Source organism: Caretta caretta, chromosome 1, assembly GCF_965140235.1.
Source record: "Caretta caretta isolate rCarCar2 chromosome 1, rCarCar1.hap1, whole genome shotgun sequence".
Classification (NCBI taxonomy): domain Eukaryota; kingdom Metazoa; phylum Chordata; order Testudines; family Cheloniidae; genus Caretta; species Caretta caretta.
In genome coordinates this window covers 157,606,184-157,627,405 of record NC_134206.1, presented here as the reverse complement: position 1 = coordinate 157,627,405, position 21,222 = coordinate 157,606,184, and the positions used below count along the sequence as shown (strand labels likewise).

Sequence of the window (21,222 nt, the reverse complement as noted above, 5' to 3'; positions counted from 1 at the left end):
AAAAATTTAATATTCTGAAAGATACTTTCATGGTTTCACATTTTTGAGCTAATGTATCCATGACTCCTCACCACCAAGAATTTAACTTGATTTGAGTCTATTTAAAAAGAAAAGGAGGACTTATGGCACCTTAGAGACTAATACATTTATTTGAGCATAAGCATTCGTGAGCTACAGCCCACTTCGTCGGATGCGTTCAGTGGAATGCATCCGACGAAGTGAGCTGTAGCTCACGAATGCTTATGCTCAAATAAATGTGTTAGTCTCTAAGGTGCCACAAGTATCCTTTTCTTTTTGCGGATACAGATCTTTTTGCGGATACTAACACAGCTGCTACTCTGAAACCTATTTAAGATAAGTTCCATCAGGCTTGAGAACCTGTGCAATGCATTTCAGTCTCCAAATGCAACGCTAAAAGGTCCGTATTGTAAATACCTTTGTGGGCCGAAAGCTTAACTCCAATAGTACCAGGCACCACTATAAGAGGTGCTGAAAAGATTTTGGCTCCACATAGCACCTCTCATACCCAGTATATTCCAAAATGTTTTACAAAGTGATTAAACTAGCAATCCAGTGGCTGTGTGATCAGATAAAGTTCACAAACAGTGCTGAACAGAAAAGATTTTCTGAGAAGGGAAAAGTTGTTCAGGACAACAGCGTTCCCTCCAGCTCCAGCATAATTGTTACTGAAGATTATTTTTTATAGGTGGAGCTAATAGTGATGTCTTCAGTTAAGATGGCTTCCCAGTTTGCATTATATATAAGCCCCTGTTGTCAATTTCCTATGCTTTAGCCATCTGGGCTATGCTTGGTCTCTGCCTCAGACTGAATATTTTTGGAACGTTCTAATGAAAACGGGTGTTGCTTCTGCGAGTGAGGCTAGTGAAACAGAGGTAGTTTTTGCCATTGTTAACAAAATCGCAAAATTAAACGAAACTTCCTCTTTCAAGAGCTCTAGTGCCTCCATTTTGCAGCAGTCACTTGAAATCTGAAGGGGAGATATGAGGTGTGTGTCTTATATTCCCCATGAAATCCACCCAGATTTGACAGAGTTACTATAAACCCTCTTAAAATCAACATTTGTACATGCTCAGTAAAGCCTGCTAGAGGCTTGCTAGTACAATCTTGGAACATTCCGTCTTGAGAGAGCACACTTCCACCTCGACTAAGTCTCCTAAATGGCAGACAGAGAGCCAGAGCTGCAGATCGGGGGTACAGCAGTAGCAGCTCCACCTCTCCCCTTGGCTTTGGAAAAGGGGCTCTTGTTTGGGAGCTATGAGGAAATCGAGCTCTAATCTCAGCTCTTCTACTAACCAGTGTTGATTATGGGCCTTTCAGAGCCCTTATGATTGAGCAAGGCCTCATCCCCTTTAAGAGGGAGGCAAATATCATTGAGAAACTTCACAAATAAAAGCAACTGCTGAGAAGCTGCACAAAGTCACTTCTGGCAGACTTTGGAATTGATATTAGGTTTCTAATATGGCACATCTCATCTTTTTAGCCACTCTGTCATTCAGAATGAATGTGCCAGACCTATGTGCTTGGCTATGCTCTCTGTAACCACTCGACCACACTCCCTCCAGAGCAAGAAATAGAAATCAGAATTGCTGTCCCCCTCCCCTCAGCCAGAAATGGAAACCAGCATCCTTGTTTCCCAACATTTCTCCACTGTCTATAAATAACTGAGTAAGCCACAGGCAAAGTATGTCTCATGTCGCCTTCTAATGGCTGGCCCACATAGAGGATAGATAGCCTCCTACTGCTACCACTTATTCTTTTAGCTCAAGTGATAGATGTCTGTGCTGCCCAGCTAAAGGTCCAGGTTCCAACCATGCTGATGGTTCAGAGGGTCAGTATGATTCCAAGTGATGGAATTTCTGAGGGCGTTCAGTTTCTTTTAAAAAAACATAGGAAATTATATATAAAAATTACATTAAAATAACTTTTAGGTTGCACAGTCAAGCACTCAAAAGTTAGGAAATGCCAGAATTAAGGTTGTCTGTGCAGTCTTCACTGGGTCTCCTTGTGTGTTTGCATTATGATAGTCTTTAATTACAAAATCACATAGTATTTGTTCTACAGTACTTCTGCCTCATTCAGTGCACAGGACAGTGAAGGAGGCAGAGAGTTGCGAGAAGAGAAGTTATTATGTTTAAGGTGCTGGACTGAAACCCAAGACACCTGGGTTCTTCTATTCCTGGCACTGCCACAGATATCCCACATGATGTTTGACAAAGACTTTCATAATGCATAACCACAATGGTGTTAAATTAATGTTGCATTAATAATATTCATTATGGCATTTCCTAACTTTGGAGTACTTGACTTTGCAACCTTAACATTTATGTAACGCAGCTTTTTTTGTATGAAATATGTATATATACTAAAGAGAAAGATAGAGACACAACAGCACTGTTACATAACAGATGTACAGTGACTATAGCAAAATTGAGAGACTATCTTGGTTTCCACATTTTTAGCAGGACTTACTTTTCAAGCACATGGTGAACTACAGCAACTAAACATAATTTACTGCTGTTATATGTAGAATCAACGTCCCCTTTTTGGCTTTTATATGATGCAGAGATTTGTGTACACAGAAGTTAGGAATGCAGCAGTGCCACGCAGCTGAAATGAGGCCAAGAGAAGTGGGGAAATAGGTTCCAGCCACTCAGAATGGCCAAGAATCCAGAGTTCACCCCTGTGGCACCCAGAATAGGTACCTAGTGTTGTCTATTCCTATTAGTTTTGCTCCTGGCTTCATTTCCAAGAGGGGAAGATGTGGGGTGGCAGCCTGGGAGAATCAGATCTGTCTTCTCTGTATTGTGCTTTTTTTAAGTCGTGTAGTGGAGGGTTTCAGCCTTTGTCAATAGGTGCCCAGAGTGGGGTCAAACAGGTGATGTAAGGGTGAGTCCATCTAGTATCCCTCCACACCCCTCTCCTCCCCCCCCTCCCCAAATGAAAATACTTAGATACTTCCAGATAATATATTTGCTTTCAAATGGGCATGTATGTCTTTGAATAGCTTTTCTCACTTGCGTACCAGCCCCTTGCATGCTCTGACTTTTCAGGATTTTTTTCCTGTAATGCTCTTTCAACTGTAGTCAGTAGTAGTATTAACTTTCTAGACCCATATGACCTTAAATTTGGTATCAGTACTTTCAAAGCTTTACTTTTACATTACCTGTATCAAAATCTGCTCTTCTCTACACAAGTGCACCTGCCACTGGCTCTCCCACTCTGGCTTAACCAGGAGGTCTTCAATGATCTGAAACTCAAAAAAGTGGAAACTAGGTTAAATTACAAAGGATGAATATAGACCAATGACACAAGTATGTAGGGACAAAATTAGAAAGGCCAAGGCACAAAACGAGATTAAACTAGCTAGAGACACAAAGGAAACATTCTACAAATACATTAGAAGCCAGAGGAAGACCAAGGGCAGGGTACATCCGTTACTCAATGGGGGGGGGGGGGGCAGAATAATAACAGAAAATGTGGAAATGGCAGAAGTGCTAAATGACTTTTTTGTTTCAATTTTCACCAAAAAAAGTTAGAAGCGGTTGGACGTCTAACATAGTGAATGCCAGTGAAAATGAGGTAGGATTAGAGGCTGAAATAGGGAAAGAAAAAGTTAAAAATTAGTTACACGAGTTATATGCCTTCAAGTCACCAGGGGCTGATGAAATGCATACTAGAATACTCAAGGAGCTGACTGAGGAGATATCCGAGCCATTAGCAATTGTCTTTGGAAGCCATGGAAGATGGGAGAGATTCCAGAGGACTGGAAAGGGGCAAATATGGTGCCAGTCTATAAAAAGGGGAATAAGGTCAACGCGGATTACAGACCAGTCAGTTTAACTTCAGTTCCCGGACAGATAATGGAGCAAATAAGTAAGCAATCAATTTGCAAACACCTAGAAGATGATAAGGTGATAAGTAACTGTCAGGATGGATATGTCAAGAACAAATTATGTCAAACCAACCTAATAGCTTTCTTTGACAGGTTAACAAGCCTTGTGGAAAGTGGGGGAAGCAGTAGATGTGGTATATCTTGACTTTAGTAAGGCTTTGGCTACAATCTCGCATGACCTTCTCATAAACAAATGAGGGAAATACAACCTAGGTGGAGCTATTATAAGATGGGTGCATAAATATTTGGAAAACCATTCCTAGAGAATAGTTAGCAGTGGTTCACAGTCAAGCTGGAGAGGCATATCAAGTGGGGTCCCGCAGGGATTGGTTCTGGCTCGGTTCAATATCTTCATCAATGATTTAGATAATGGCATAGAGAGTACACTTATGAAGTTTGCGGACAATACCGAGCTGGGAGGGGTTGCAAGTGCTTTGGAGGATATGTTTAAAATTCAAAATGATCTGGACAAATTGGAGAAATGGTCTGAAGTAAATAGGATAAAATTCAATAAGGACAAATACAAAGTACTCCACTTAGGAAGGAACAATCAGTTTCATACATACAAAATGGGAAATGACTGCCTAGGAAGGAGTATGGGATCTAGGGGTCATAGTGGACCACAAGCTAAATATGAGTCAACAGTGTAACACTGTTGCAGAAAGAAAGAAAGCAAACATCATTCTGTGATGTAGTAGCAGAAGTGTTATAAGCAAGACACAAGAAGTAATTCTTCCACTCTACTCTGCGCTGATTAGGCCTCAACTGGAGCATTGTGTCCAGTTCTGGGCACCACATTTCAGGAAAGATGTGGACAAATTTGAGAAAGTCCAGAGAAGAGCAACAAAAAAAATTAAATGTCTAGAAAACATGACCTATGAGGCAAGATTGCAAAAAATTGGGTTTGTTTATTCTGGAGAAGAGAAGACTGAGAAGGGACATATGAAAGGTTGTTACAAGGAGGAGGGTGAAAAATTGTTCTCCTTAACCTGTGAGGATATGACAAGAAGCAATGGGCTTAAATTGCAGCAGGGGCAGTTTAGGTTGGACATTAGGGAAAACTTCCTGTCAGGTTAGGCACTGGAATAAGTTGCTTGGGGAGGTTGTGGAATATCCATCGATGGAGATTTTTAAGAGCAGATTAGACAAACACCTGTCAGGGATGGTCTAGATCAGAGGTTCTCAAACTGGGCGTCGGGACCCCTCGGGGGGTTGCGAGTTTATTACATGGGTGTCGTGAGCTGTCAGTCTCCAACCCAAACCCCGTTTTGCCTCCAGCATTTATAATGGTGTTAAATATATAAAAAGGTGATTTTAATTTATAAGGGGGGTTACACTCAGAAGCTTGCTATGTGGAAGGGGTCACCAGTGCAAAAGTTTGAGAACCACTGGTCTAGATTGTACTTAGTCCTGCCATGAGTGCTTGGGACTGGACTAGATGACTTCTCAAAGTCCCTTCCAGTCCTACCATTCTATGATCTACATCTTTGTGGTAGAAAAGAGAATTTCCTTATTTAGTATTGGAAATTGCTTGTTTCTTGTAGCTGAGCTGGAACTTGAAGCTGAAGTCATGTTCATGCATTTTTGAGTGTTCCTGTGACTTTTAAAGGAAGAAATATTTCAGCTGGAATTAAGCCAGGGGAGCAGGGGGGGAGAGAGAACGTGTGTGTGTATATATAACCTATTTGCTTGATTAGAAAATAAACTGATATCCAAAAAGATGCTTTAAATTTAAATGCGTCTCTGAATATTTGCATGTGTGTTCCGCATTCTTTGAGACCAGGCTCTAATTAGCTGTGTTCTCAAAGCAGATACTGTACAGCAAACTGCTGGTTGTAATTCTCAAATAATATGATCTGTTATATTCAGTTATGCCACTGAAAAGTTGTAGGATGGCTCTGATGTGTGATAACTATAGAACAAAGGAGGAAATTGTGTGTGTCTGTCCATCCTGTAAGAGCTCCAAATCTGCACTACACAGTAATTTCTTGTTAAGAAAAACCCTTGCTTTTCCTCTTGTTTTGTATGCTAGTTTCTCCTGTATTGTGAAGGAACTCGTTTTACAGAAACCAAGCATCGTATCAGCATGGAGGTGGCTGAATCCAAAGGGTTGCCTAAATTGAAATATCATCTGTTGCCCAGAACCAAAGGTTTCACCACTGCTGTCCAGTGTCTCAGGGGAACAGGTATGGGTGAGCTGTTTGTTCTAAACCTTACTAGTAATGTGTGTTATTATGTATCATAGTTCAGTATATTCATTGCATTCGGTGAGTAGGTGATAATACAGAGTCAGTATGGCTCTTGGATGACATCAAGATTAAGCTGAAGCACTAGACTCCATTTTCTAAACAATCTTTAAAATGTATTAATTTTTTCTAGTTTAATTTGCAAAAATTAATACTTTCCATCTTTAAAGTGGCAATATACAAACATTGCATAATTATTCAGCTCTCACTCCCCTCCTGTGAGGTGTATGCATATACTCTGCCATAGCTTAGATTGTTAAGGAGGCCATCTGGGTAAATAAAACCTATGGGTTTTGAAATGTTTTGCCAACTGGTATTATTAAAGCAGTGTTTGCATCAGGGTTTGTTTCTGTTTAAAGCTTGAACAGCAGCAACCTCGATGCTTTGGATGCTGAGGTTAACAGCTCTATTTTCTTTCTTTCGACAGTTTCAGCAGTGTACGATGTAACACTAAACTTCAGAGGAAACAAGAACCCATCTTTGTTAGGAATCCTTTATGGAAAGAAATATGAAGCAGATATGTGTGTAAGGTGAGCATATAATGATGGAAGTGAGACGTACAAGGTTTGTGTTTGGATACTGTGTCCCCAAAACTGGTAGGAAAATGTCATTCATCACTGCATCCCTTGAGGATGTTCCTTTGCATGCCCTGAGGATCTTCCCATTTCCCTGTCATTCAAACTAGCCTCACTTAAAAGAGCCCATGTCACAGCCGTCACCTGTCAGGCCAGAAGGAGACTAGGTCGAAATTTCAAGAGTGGGCATGACTACTCCTATAATCTGGCATTCACCTGCGCCCTCCAGAATTAGGAAAATGAAACTAATCATGCCCTCCCTGCCATGTGGTGTTAAAGTCCTGCCCAAAACGAGCAGTCTCTCATAATGGATTGTGTAGATCTGCATAGTATGATCATTCCTCTCTTTTCTTATGTGACTTTGATTAGTACTGAATTCACAATATTAATCCTGAATGAATTCACACCGAAAAATGGTAAGACAAAAACACCCTATCGCCTGTGGGCAAACACTTTGCACAAAAGGATCACGCCTTTTGGACATATCAGACCTCTCAGTCCTCATCCTCAAAGGAAATCTGCACATCACCTTCAAAGGATGAGCCTGGGAACTTAAATTCGTTACTCTAATAGACACTAAAATCCATGGATGCAACAGACATGCTCGTTGTTTTGTGGCCCATTACAACAATTTGTAACACATCCTACTGCCTACTAATCCTCCATTGTCCTATGATTGCAGACTTATTGATTGCCCACTTCATTTTAAGTAGTCTCCTACAAGATGTGTGAACCCTTAACACTTAACAATCTGTCCCTCCTTGTATTTAGCTTAGACTCTCTAGTGTCTTTCTCCAGACCCAAAGAAGAGCTCTGTGATGCTCAAAAGCTTGTCCCGTCCAACAACAGAAGTTGGTCCAGTATATTACCTCACCCACCTTGTCTTTCTCATATCCTGGGACCAATGGCTACAATAACACTGCAAATATTTTAAATATCAACATTGTTAATTGTCATCATTAGCATCTGAGTTAACACTGATTGAAATAAATGAAGACAGTCAGTCCTCACAGCTGTTGTTTCAGGCCCTCTGCTAACTTGACAGGTGTCTGTTACCTTCAGCTTTGAAGGTTTTCTTCGCAACTGACACAATTCCTTTTATTCCTTTTCTTTAAAAAACTCAAAGTTAAGACTCTGAACAACAACTGAGAGGTCTGTCCACTCCCTTCCCCACCTCTTATCCTTGTGTTCCCTACGCTTTGTGAAACGCTACCTTACTCTGATAGAGAGATTGCTGTTGAATAACCAGAGGTATTTCTTTTTCTCCCCGGGTTGTTGGGCACTGCCGTGGAGTGTGTTGCCAAGCTACTGACCAAGTTTATTCTTCTTTTTGATACAAGGGGTTGTGTGTTGTATTGAATCCTATTGAGGAGAACTTCTGGGGAGTCTCACCTAGACCTTCAGCATTGAGAGGTAGCAGCAACAATTTAGCAAAATGTAGAGCAAGAGCTGCCAGCCTAGAAGCAGGTGAAACACTAGCTGTAGTTGGGGAGGAACTTCCTTCCATTCCAATCCTGTTCTCAGGTGCTTACGTAACTTCCCCGAAAATTACTCTCTCAGCTGACATTCCCCATGCTTGCTGAGAGCCCAGAGTGGAGAGGGACTGGAAACCTGGAACAATTCCATTTGACCATTTTGGGAATTATCCAGGGATGGAGAAGGGAAAGGCATGCATTCAGAAATGCCTTCAGGAAATTTTTCAGAAATCTTTTTCAGTTGGATAACTCAAACTGTTTTCACTTTAATTCTTCACGCTTGCCACATACGTATTCCCAATGAGGAGCGTGTGCTTTGCTAAGTGGAGAAACAAGTTACAAACCAAGTAACAGTGCACTGCACATGTGCTGAGTATGATTTCCCTAGACAATTGTAAGTGCCCAAAGCATGGCAAAGTAGATATGAGTAAGTATGCACAAGCAAATATCTGGATATTTGTGCACTGAAACAATGGCTTCATCCACTTAATACCTTCTGCTTTGCTAAATGAGATGTGAGTTGGTGTGGTTTGGTGGTGCTAAAGGAAAGATGAAAACCAGTGGCTGTCAGTCAACCTTACAGAAGAGTCTGGGGTATTAGTGCTAGGTGAGCTTTCCTGACTAATTGTGCCCAGTTACTAACCTAACTTCTGAATTGTTCAGTCTGCTCTGATTTTAGACATATATATTTATTTGTGGGGTGAATGTGCCTTCTCAAGACACTTGACTGTGCTAGAACCTGCCTTGTTTAAAGTTGCTTGTGGGCATGGGAGGTTAATCCCAACTGGAAATACAATTTTTCTGTTGATGGGAACTTCCTACAATGCTGCAATGAGCAGGTACAAAACTGAATCTAATTTTTCCAGACATTATGGTGAGCTCACTGGTAGGATGTAGCTAGCATACATTTCCCTGCCACAGGCTGTATGTTTCTGTCCTTTTACTGCAAACTGAACACATGTGGCACCCTTAATGAGTCTGCAGACTTGGCTTAGGTCAAAGAAAGGAAGCCATGTGAGCTCAGGTTTTGAGCATAAGGTGTACGCCGTCCTCTGCACAGAGAGGAGTGGCCAAGCCTGTTTGCACACTTTGCTGGTCTTCATTCATAATGGACTCCAGAGAATTGAAATAATCCTCCTAAATCATCAAAATGGTCTTGCTGTGAGTACCCTCTAGTGGCGATTTCAGTGCAGTGATGACTTTGGAAGAGAGCTTTCAGCAAATGATGCTTTTTATTAATGGTGCAATCCTTCTTTATAAAGCTATTATCAAAACTAAATATTGTGTTAGTGATTTAACGGTCTAGAATGTGTTGAATGTGTCTTTCAGAGCACTGGGAAACACTTTTTTTTTTTTCCCGCTTGTGTATTTTACAGATTATTGTACTACGTGTTTGAACTGCTGACCTGGTCATTGGCCATCTCACTGATCTTTTTTTTTCCCCCACCAGTGTCTTTTCTGTTTGCCCAGAGGATCACAGAATCGGATTATTATCATCCCTCCAAAAGATGCTACATAACTAGGGATGAGTGAACCTTGCAGGTTTCGACTTTGCAAATTGAACCTTGCAACACTCTATACATTGCAAAGCAAGAAGGCTGGCTCTGCAGTGGGAAGTAATTTGAAAGCTGGAGACTGATTGCTGGAAGGGCAGAGTGATTGAGAGGACAGTAGAATAGCAGGGAAATGAGTAGATTGTCACTAGAAGTGGGATATGAAGAGAAGATGGTTTCAATAGAGCTGGTCACAATTTTCCAAATTTTGATTTTTCAAGTAAAAAAAGATTATTTTTTTCACTATGAAAATGTTTGTGAATAATTTTCCAGTTTGTTGACCAGCTCTAGTCGTCAAAATGTGAACTAGATCTTACTTGAATTCAACCATTGATAACGCCATTGCGGCTGCAGTAATACTTGACTAGAAAATATGTGTCTTTCTGAGGGAGACAGAAATTGGTAGCAAACAGCTGTATATTCTGCTGTTTCATGAATGCAAATTTCTAAGTGGGAACTGGAAGTGTGGTTTCTATTAAAAGCTGTCTGATTCTTATTTGCACTTCATGACTTTGGTCATTCCAAAACTTCTGACAGTTTTTGCTATATATTGAATTGCAGCTCTTCATTTGAAAAGATCTAAAGTAAAATAAATATCTGGATTTTCTTTTAAGACTCTTTTTTTTTTTTTAAATCTCTTTAATAAACCAGGAGATTTCCTCTTGAAGATATCCCTGTAGATGAAAAGGAAGCTGCAAACTGGCTTCATAAACTGTACCAGGAGAAGGTAAATGACTTTTTTCTCTTTCAGATCTGCCATAAAGTAACGTTCTAAGGAGCAGCATGTCAAGAGCTGAGCAATGCACATTCAACTCGTGGAGGGAGAGAGGAAATGGGAGCACGATTTGTAACTTGGCAGCTATTCCTTAGATTCATTTAAGGAGCAGTGTTGGCAGGCTTTGAAGGGAGCCCCATCCATTCCTCCTTGACCACAGAATGGTGGCTGTGGTTTGAAGGGAAACGTTGTGGGATACTGCACAGACATAGAAGACACCCTCTCCCCGCCCACACACACACGCACACACACACAGCTACCCTTGGGGGAAACCATACGTAACCTGGTCTCTTTTGCTATGTCCTTCGGGTTTGGGGTATTTTTCATATATTTTTAAATGCTTTTGTTCCACCTATGGACGTTTCTAGGAGCTATAGATGCATGATAATTCTAAACCAGAGGTGGTGATTCATTTTGGACACATTTAGCAGAGTGAGGCTCTAGATTGCAACTTTTGCAGAGCTAGTCTTTGTTCTCTTCTGCCCATTCCTCTGTCTCTGTCCACTTGCCTGCCGGATCTCTGCTGCAATTTCTGACGTGATGCAGGCAGGTCCATTAGTTTGCTGTCAGAGCACATAGGTAGTGCATTCTCCGGGTGCTCAAAAGTTTTCTTTCAACTCTTTTTCCTAGATGGTAAATTTTTTGACCACAGATTTAATAGAGATGCAGGGATGGGGAGAGAACTGTACATAAAGTTTGCCATGTGCTTGTATAGATTGGACTTGTGTACATCAGTACATCTGTTTTGAAATGCATATCTTGATTTTTATTTTTTGTGTGTGCTGTTTCTGGCACAGAAAGTAGAAGAGCACAGAAACCCTGACACTTCTGAGATTTTTTTCTGCCTTGGTGACCTGTACTGCAATATTTCCAAACCTTCACTTAACCTGTAGGCAGGCAACAAATTGTTCATAAGGTTCTTGGCGTTCTTCTCCCAAGTTTCACTTTTGTTCATTATAACCGTATTTATTGTAGATCCTAAAAATACTCAAAACAATTGGGGCAAGGGGACTGAGAATTGTTCACAAAGAATATTAGTTGTTGTCCGCCCCTCTTGTATCCTGGATGTCGATGTGTCAAACAGACTTAAGAGTCATTTGAAAATTATGAAAATACCCCATGAAATTTCCCACTTTGGTAGCTGAGCGTTGATGCACATTTTTAGTTTTTGCTTTTCCATTTGTGTCACCCTCTTTGCTGTCGAGTAAGTATAGAGTTAAGCAGGGAAAGCAGATAGCACACCATTTTACTTCACTTGGACAGAATGCTGCCCCAGTCGAGGATCTGATGTTGGCTGTACCGCCATTCAACACTGGAGTCAAATTTTATTAGAGGGTTTTTTTTTTTCATAAATTGATCTCAGTGGGTTTAGAAAAGCCACTGTAACTGTGGAATTCCTAAAGTGCTGTCTTTGTACTAAAGGATTTATTATTAAGAGGGAATGTCTTGAGCTCATCTTTTTTTGGTAAAGTCAATGGAGGCTAAAATAGCGATAGGTTAAATAAATGACTTTTCATTCTATATGCAGCTTATAAATCATTGTCTTAAACTGAGAAAAATAATGTGGACACAGTAATCATTTGTCTGATTTTTCTCAGTACCACACTTTTCTAAAGCCTTAGTTCAGGGCGTATTGCTTTCTGAAGTTCTATGGTTCTGGCTACAGGATTGAGCCTTCCTGTGAAGAATCAAGCCCCAGTATCTTCAGGTTGCAAGGACCCTGCTGGTCAGCTTGTGCTTTGCCTCACTCTGTTAGCTCCAGAAGGAGTACTTTTCTGCTGCACCTCCTATAGATGGTTCCTGACTCACTGGTAATAAAAACAGGAAGAAGGAGCAATAGAGAAGCAACCAGCGCAGGACTGGAAAGTGTCTGAGTAGTTCTCAGGGCTAAAGCTTCTCTGAAGTCTGAACACAGTGACAGCTGGGGGTGGCGTGTAGAGAGGTGGAAAGAGACTGACAGTATTTGATTTCTGTTTGTTTACGTTTGTTTATTTTTAAATAATGTTCAAAATGTGTGTTTATAGTATTAACTGATGGTTATTGCAGCATAACAGAATGCCAGACAGACCACAGAAAATACAAATTCCTCTCACAGACTCTAATAATGCTTGCCACAGATGTGGGCCTTTATGGCATCATGGAATTCTACAGTCTGGGAACTATTCATGCAAAAACTAACATTCCTGAATTAGGAACATTCTTTTTTTCCCCCTACCGCTCTCTCTCCCAGGATGCTTTACAAGAGATGTATAATCAGGAAGGCATATTTCCCGGCCAACAGTTTAAACCTCCTAGAAGACCATGGACTCTGCTAAACTTCCTCTTCTGGGCTACTGTCCTGCTCTCTCCTCTCTTCACATTTGGTTTTGGAATTTTTGCAAGTGGATCACCCCTTCTTATCCTTGCATTCCTGGGGTTTGTTGGAGCAGGTAATGAAAATTATTGAGAAGAGGGAGATGATGCCAAAGCACAATATGATACAATAGTGGCCATTACCTGTTATAAATTCTGCGTATGATTACTATTAATGATACTTCCAGAAAGTTGTTATTTTGGATGAAAATTCAGGACAAGTTACGTAGGTTTCCATTTTTGCATAGAAAAACAATTATTTCAAAAGCCTTAATTTCAAACAGGTTAGTCTCTTATTTCTTAAGTTATACTTAATGTGCTAATTAATATTCACACAGTAGCCCCTTCATGAGGGGTGAAGCATATTCGCTGGGTAATGTGAAGAAGTTTGCAGTGATGTTCCCCATACTGACTGAGTATGTTCTGTGGTTAACTGAAGACTTCAGCTTCCAGAGCTATCAGTACAGTTTCTTTTAAAAAATGTGCACTAGTTACACTTTTATTGATTCTTAAAATCTGGACTGCCCTATGGTTTAATGATTTAGCACATGTACTTGATCCAAAGTGTCAGTCAATGGAAGCTGCATACACAGATTGGAGGCAGTGTCTGGCCCGGAGTCACTACTGATTGCTCAGTCTGTGACCTCTGTATCCAATCCCCATGGCCCATCTAGCATCAAAGAGTGTCTGTCTGAGAGAGAGAGAGACAGAGACAGGATTTTATCATTATATCAGTTGTAATGCACCTCCAATTTCTGTATTCTATTTTAAAGCTTCCTTTGGAGTTCGTAGACTGATAGGAGTAACCGAAATAGAAAAAGGCTCCAGCTATGGCAACCAAGAATTCAAGAAAAAGGAATAACTCACAGCTGCAAGCAGAGCACATATAACCAGACTATGGTATCAAATTAACTTCATTAAAAAACACTTAGAAACTATCTTTTTCTTATTAACTGATGACTAATATTAATGAATAATACTTGAGCCAAGAATGAAGAAATTGGATGAATCAAGAGGAGAGAAAACATCAGCTTTCTGTCTGTTTAAGGACCATGGTATTCAAACTTGGGGTGAAAATCTGGGCTAAAAAATGGTAACTTTTTGCTTTGTTTGTGGAGGGGCCGAGAAATATTGGACACAGTGAGCTGTTTCTGCAGATGACCAGTCACACTGGTTTATCCTTCAAGAATCTGAAACTCACTTTGCAACAGGAGCCATTGAATGTTTCCTCTTGCTAAAGTCAATTTAATATTGGTTTTTCCCAGCATCCGTGCTGAGTGCGCTCCAGGAAACACAACCCATTTTAAATTCACTGACAGTAGTTCCTTGGGTGAAAGCCATTTGGAAAGGCCATTTTATCATGACTACAGACAAAATCCCATTTGTGTACATTTTATTGCAGGCACTTTTTATTTTCAGGCAACATCGTAGAACTTCTGTACCACAAGAAAATGGATAATGGAATTTTGATGGAAGTGGTACCTTATTGATAAGCACATACTGTACATCAGATTCACAGTTTAAAGGCTTCCACCCCTACCTGTTGGTCAATGCTCAGTTAAAGCTCAACACACCACTTTGGTGGTTTGAGCACTGATTGCCCTGTTTTGTACTTAACATGCCTTGGATCCGTTTTGCTTTGCTTTTTTTAAGTGAATAGTAAGCCCTGAGATTTGGTCCAGTGTAAAGAAGGCTATTTACTCAGTTGTACTGACGTTTCTTCCTTATATCTGTTAATGTTTCTCATCACTGAAGTCCCACTCCACTGGTTGTCCCCTGCAGCAGTCTACTGAGAAAATCAGCATAAACCAGCACAGCAGTCCTGGAAAGGATTTTTCTTTATGTGCAGCAACACTAAAAAGAAAGGGTGCAATTAGTGTCTCTAGTGCAGTGATACTCGGTGGTTCAGGAGTCAGATTAGCAATCAACATTACCCAAAAGAGTCACAGTAGTGCGAATTCATGGTTTCATTTACTATAGTACTATATATTCATATTGAAACAGTATGACAGGCGAAATATTTAGTGTGTGTGTTTGTATGTGTATGTATTATTCTCACAGCAAAATGATTGACCAAGTATTATTTTATCAACTACAGTTGGTTAATGGCATAGTAAAAGCATCCTGATTGGTTACTAACTAAATCACACAGTGTTTTAATATCATGTGCTGCAAAGAGCCGCAGGAGACAGCCTGATATCACTGCTCTAATGTTTAGGGGTCAAATCCTGGCCTCACTGAAGTCAATAGAAGTTTTCCCATTGACTTCAGTGGAGCCAGGATTCCACCCTGCATGTTCCGGCTGTACAGTGGTCTGTGCTGCTTTTCTTAGCTGGCTATGTTAGGACACTGATATGAGATATATCGCTAGATGAGCCATGTTGTTAGAGGTGGAAACACTAGATGGGTGTTGAGGTATCTTCAGGGGGTTTTAATATCTACAATGCTGATCACTTAGCCTTTGGGCTTATTGTTGAAAACTGGACATCGGAACCTTGGCTGTGCCAGTCTCTTTCCAAATGCACATTGTAAGGCTGTGCAGAGTGCTCTTGTATGTGTGTGTAGATGGGTATTCATAAATATGCGGAAACTGCTTATATCTTCAAGTTTAAAGGCCAAATTCTGCACTCGGCTACACTCCAGAGTAGGCAGTGGAATGTGTTGCCCAAGTATAACTGAGGGCAGAATTTGACCCTAAAGGTTAAAATGATGTTGTGTTAACGGTCATCCTCTCATCTTAACCCAAACTCTGTTTGAATATTTATTTCAGTTCTGTGAAGGCCGGATCTCATTAAAACACTGATTTATTTTTTCTTTGCTGTGGTAGCCAAAGGTAAAAGTGTAATATTTTACCTTCTTTTCATACTCCCGCTAACCTCTTCCCCCACAGATATTTGCCCATAAGGATTTTCTTTTTAACTTCAAGTTTTAGAATCGTTTAATAGCTTACTGAAATGCTGCATTTTGGGTTGTTCATCATTACTTTCTCATGTACCTGACTGTTCATTTGGGGTATTTTTTAATGAGAGAATTTTCAGATTGTCTCACGGCATCCATGTCTTTTGTTAGATCCATCCCCAGTTAAGCATTGCGCTCTCAGCCCCTGTGTTAGTATGCCATGCTTCCTAAGGGAAAAAAGGGTGCACAATTCTTAACTTCAGTGAAAGTTGAACACCGGCTTCGGAGGGGCAGAATACGGCCATGATTGTGTGTTTTCTTACCAGACATTTTTTGCACTCTTTTTAAACAGTTAGAATTCTGAATGCTGATAAAGCAAAATCCCTGGTTTTCTTTGATGTTTTCTAACCAGAGGAGCAAAACAGGTGGGCTTGCTATTTTTTTATTTTTATTTGGGTAATGGCTATAACTCTTGCTTGTTAGGAAGACTTAACAGATGCTGTATACTTGCTTTCTGAAGATGATGTTCAACATATTTAAATTGCACTTGCTTTGGTAACAAGAGCAAAGCAGGAAGACCACTGGTTATACTTTATAGTTACCTGTGAGCAGGGGCCTTGGTACTGGTAGACACTGCCAGATTTTAACAAATATTTCCCTTTTCTTAGTGGTGGGAGGGAGGGGTTGGGCACTAGGCAGAGGAAAAGATTAAAAATCCCTTCTTTTTATAGAGGTCTTGTCTCCTCTTAGTGCATGCAACTCCTAATTAGAGTTAATGGGATTAGTGCATGTACATCAAGGGGAGAATAAGCACATGTTTAATGTATTTTCTTTTCTTATCATAACATATTGGTCGTGCTCTGTTTTGAAAGTGTAGTAAATATATTATCATTTGCTTAATTTTTACTATTCTAAGCAGACATATTGGTAACAATTTGGAAAACTGAATTGTACAACAGTGCACAGTACACTGCACAAATAGTGCAAGAATATTTTCATTTGGAACTTTTGTCTCTTCAGATAGGTTTTTTTTTAATATATAATTATATATATATATATATATATATACACAGAGTATGTATAAATTAACATGATTGGAAATAGCTGCAGTAAATGTCTCTAATGAAGATGAGCAAGTGGCTTGGATTGGAACAGTGAGCATAGATTTTATATTTTACACTATTTTCTTCTGGTTTAATAGAAAATAGCTTGTATAATTGACTACCACGCCCTCTGAGAGCAATAATAAACAAAAATATACCAATTTTTTTTGGTCTTTAATTTTCACCCATGATCTCCACAATTTCAATAAGTCTTTTAAGAATCTGGAAGCATTTTCCCTTTCACTCCACCCATCTTTCAAGGCTTTAATTGTTTGATCTTTTGGATTAAAATTCAAGTTCTCCAGTTGTGGACCTGAGGTCTCAGTGGATCTTTCACAGGCCAACTGCTGGGGAGCTCAACCCTGATTCAGGAGACAAATGGCTTCCCAGACTGAATATGCACCCAGTTTAGATTCTGGACCTTAGCAGCTCCCTAGCACTGGCATGGAGGAAGAAGTCATACCCCGTCAAATTCCCATGTGCAATACCATAATAGCATCATGCGACCCAATTCAGGAGCCTTGTGAAGAATATGGTGGGAGAGCTCTTGCCGGTTGCTGGCACCATTGCATCCCATCAGTCATAAAAGCATAAACATTTGTTGCTGAAGAAGGACTTCCTGTGGTATACTAATTAGCATTTACAGGCTTTGGCTCATATAGGTCTCTTGCCAACCATGAGCTGACTGTCAGAATGTGATTTTGCTATTGACTTTGTGTCCCACCGGGTGATGTGTTTCTCTCGGGCACAAAGAACATAGGCAATGTCCTTTGTTCTGCTTTAAACTACTTTGAAGGGCTCTGTACACTTAATTGCTGACCAATACTGAGGATTATGTCCCTTGTCCTGGTTGCCTAGCATTCATGGAAAAAGCGCACATCTTTTCTCTGGAGCTTTGTTATATTCACCTCTGTGGTATTCATCTTGACTTCATTTACCACCGTCTACTTGCAATGTAGCGTCTGCAGACTGTTCTCTTCTGACGCCGCAGGTGGAGCTCAGGGGCTTTCTAAAACATCTTTTCCAATACAGCATATCTTCTAATAGAAGTTACTACAAGTGTCCATGGATTTTGTCTTCCTGTCAGTCAGTATTGTTTTGGTATGTTCAATAAGTATGAACTGGCATATTATCAAGTCTGAGTCTGTTGATAACATGCCTTCACTGGTACAAAGTAGAGACTTTCTACAGAAGGCATGTCTCATACTGTTGGCATAAGTACATCATTACCTGGGACCTGAGCCCTCTGAAATGGACCAGACCAACATGAGGGAGTTAGTACAATGACATCATTAACATTGGGTGTATGTGTAGTTAACCAATAGTTGGTTAATGTGATTATGTTTTTAGTTGATGGAGGTGCACTTTCTGCCTGGGAATACTCAAAAAAGACGTCTGTCCTGGCTGTATGCACCTTTGATTAAGGGAATGTTGATTTTCATACCCAGCTCAAACTAGGCAGAATGCTTCAGAGTGTTGCAAAAGGCATAATAAAATTTCCACGTCCTATGGTGCCAATTAGCCAGAGGCATTCATCAAACATCTCCACAGCCAAAATGAACAGGTATAGCCCAGCTAAGTATCATTCATATGTAGTAGGTCAACTTGAATATGGAAGTATGTTCATGGACTTTCCTCGAAAACAGTGCTTATCATTTAGGGGATATGGACTCCCCGAGATGTGCACGCATTAGTGCTGCTAAGAGTTAAGCCACTGGTCCCAAAACAGCTGTTATGTTTACCTGTTCTGATTTGTGGCTATTAATATAGGCTCATCCTCTTGATCTTTATTGCTGAATCTGTACTCAAGCACAGAGTGCTACAATTGCTCACTTCCAATTCATCTGTGTGTTCTCTAACCCATGATGGCGCTTGGGCTGCTCCAAACCCAAATATTATATAAAGCTTGTATAATACTGGATTCTGAAGCTGATAAAGACCACATTGCAGGTTAGAGTAAACATAGCTGAAAGGATGAAGGGCACTGTCTGGTACAGCTGACATCTTGATCTGGGAAACTAAATAATTGCCAGAAAGTTTGGAAACCACACAGTTAAGCATGCACACAAAGGGCAATCATTATGCCAGTACAAAAGTGAAATAATTCTTGCAATCAGTGGAATTACTCTGGATACACTAGGACTGGGATTGGCATTTGTCCCAGAGAAAAATCTACCCTCCTAGGGTAGTCAGGAGCTTCCCTGTAAGATTAGGTTCCACCTGGAGAGGGAAGAAGTGGCAGGACAGTATCTACCTGAGTTCCTCAACTATCTTTTGCACCAGTATCTTCACAGGATTGCTACCATATTTTGGGAACATTTTCAGAATGTCTGAATGTAATAGATCATGTGAAATTTTTGCCAGCTGCTCAAAAGATGTAATGAAAATATTCTCTATTTTAAAGAACTCTGGCAAGATACTGGATTAGCATCCATAAACTAAATATTTCACAATTCTCTTCTCATTAACCTCTGTGCTTTCAAATTTAAGGAACACAACTTAAAAATTACACATATTTGAAAATTTTGTACCTACAATAGTTACAAGTAACACTTCAGTTTTATGAACAATCTGAAAGACGGTGGAGAAAAAAAAATGTTTAGTTTGTGTCCACGAACTGTTGGAGAGCACCTTGTATATAGTCAGTTTCCTCTTGCTTGAAGAGATCTTTATAAACATCAGTAAGGTAGTGGAAAAAGCTTTTTAACATTTTTAAAGGAAATATTTAAAAAAATCAGGACATACCATTTAAAGGGGGCTCTGTCAGAAACTGGAATTTTAAAAAAATAATTTCAGAAAATCCAGGTTAACAGTGTCCCTTTCGGAGGAGGTCTCTACGTATTTTTGAATCTTATAAAACTCTTGTTTCATCTATTGTTTTTTGTCAAGGCATAATACTTTTGTTAAGGAAGGGTATTTTTAACTTTCAACTTTCTTTTGAAACTAATGGTTAATTTGGGTGTCTAATATTTATTGTGAATGAAATGTTTTTAAAACCACTAGATTGTGTTACAGAGCTATCGTTTATTACACAGGCAAAATGTACCCAATACATTCATTGCTTCTGCTGTCTCAAAACTGTGAGTTGTGACAATCAAATGCTACTTGCCTGAAAGCCAGGAAGCTACCATAAACTGGCATGTTACTGAACCATAAAGATCACCAGCAAGTACGGTAGCTTTAATGAATAATTTTCTCTTTGAGAAAACTAAACATCATTAACCTAAATGATTGTTGCAAACTTGTGATTTTGTTGTTTTTGTTAACTACCAGATATTATTAGCCAAATCAACCAAATAATAAAACTGTATACAGGGTACAAATTTACTGTGCATGTGTATATATATTTTTGTACATTTCTACAGTTATTTCCTACACAAAATTATATGCAGTTCAGAAAAGATCTGTAAAAAGCAAGTAGCAAAATAATCTCACCTATCGTAGTTTCTGAAAAACTGTGTCCCAAATTAGTACACAGATGTACAGTGCTATGCAAATATTACTTGTCCGTTTTCTCTTACATTTGCATAAATAGTTGATGGCTGTTTTTACTGAGCTTTCAAAAAATGATTAATGCAAAAGAAACATCTTGTTTTAAAATAAAATAGCTTTGGCTCTGTGTAAGTATTAGTATATACTGTATTAGAATCTCATTTATACTTGTAGTCACTTACTTTGATTGTTGTAAGTGAATGTGTGTGTATAACATTAGTTTGAATAGAATTTTTTGAATTGCACTTATTGAAAAGGGACAGCTACCTAACATTTATTTTCAGCTATGTTACTGCCTAGGTAGTCAATATGTAAATGAAAGACCTACATTGTTTTCATATTTGCCATTCTGATTTGCCCAACTAAGCATCCACAAAGGGCTGTTAGTTTTTGTTCTTTGTATGTCAGTTTTCTGTTTACAGTCTTAGACTCGTCCTGCAAATTGATCCATGCAGATGGACTCTTGCTCTTTTGCAGAGCCGCATTGTCTGCAGTGGGGATTCACCCACCTGCAGATCACTCTGCAGGATTGGGACCTTAGGTGTAATCAATAAACCTAAATCCATTTCCATTCACTATATTAAGAGTGTGACTAAGAACTGAGGGGATTGCATATATTGTAGCATTTATAGGAACATAGTGTATAATATTTATTATCCTTCCCCATTCCCTCAAAAATAAGAAACAAACAGGCAAACAAACAAGCAAACAGCAAGTTAAAGAAGTATGGGCTGGATGAATGGACTACAAGGTAGATAGAAAGCTGGCTAGATCGTTGGGTTCAACGGGTAGTGATTAATGGCTCCATGTCTAGTTGACAGCCGGTATCAGGCGGAGTGC

The 21,222-nt window shown here is 39.7% G+C and overlaps 1 protein-coding gene across 4 annotated transcripts in view; it reads left to right on the top strand.

The window, feature by feature from the left end:
* Nucleotides 1–20,213, top strand: part of AGPAT3 (1-acylglycerol-3-phosphate O-acyltransferase 3) — a 137,204-nt gene extending 116,991 nt beyond the window's left edge. For all 4 annotated transcript variants that reach the window (XM_048865144.2, XM_075132396.1, XM_048865133.2 and 1 more), the window contains 5 exons: nt 5,946–6,099; nt 6,587–6,689; nt 10,414–10,489; nt 12,768–12,966; nt 13,663–20,213. In XM_048865144.2, the coding sequence (XP_048721101.1) occupies nt 5,946–6,099; nt 6,587–6,689; nt 10,414–10,489; nt 12,768–12,966; nt 13,663–13,751 (621 nt within the window). In that variant the 3' untranslated portion in view covers nt 13,752–20,213. The remainder of the gene's footprint in view (nt 1–5,945; nt 6,100–6,586; nt 6,690–10,413; nt 10,490–12,767; nt 12,967–13,662) is intronic.
* Nucleotides 20,214–21,222: the final 1,009 nt, after the last annotated feature.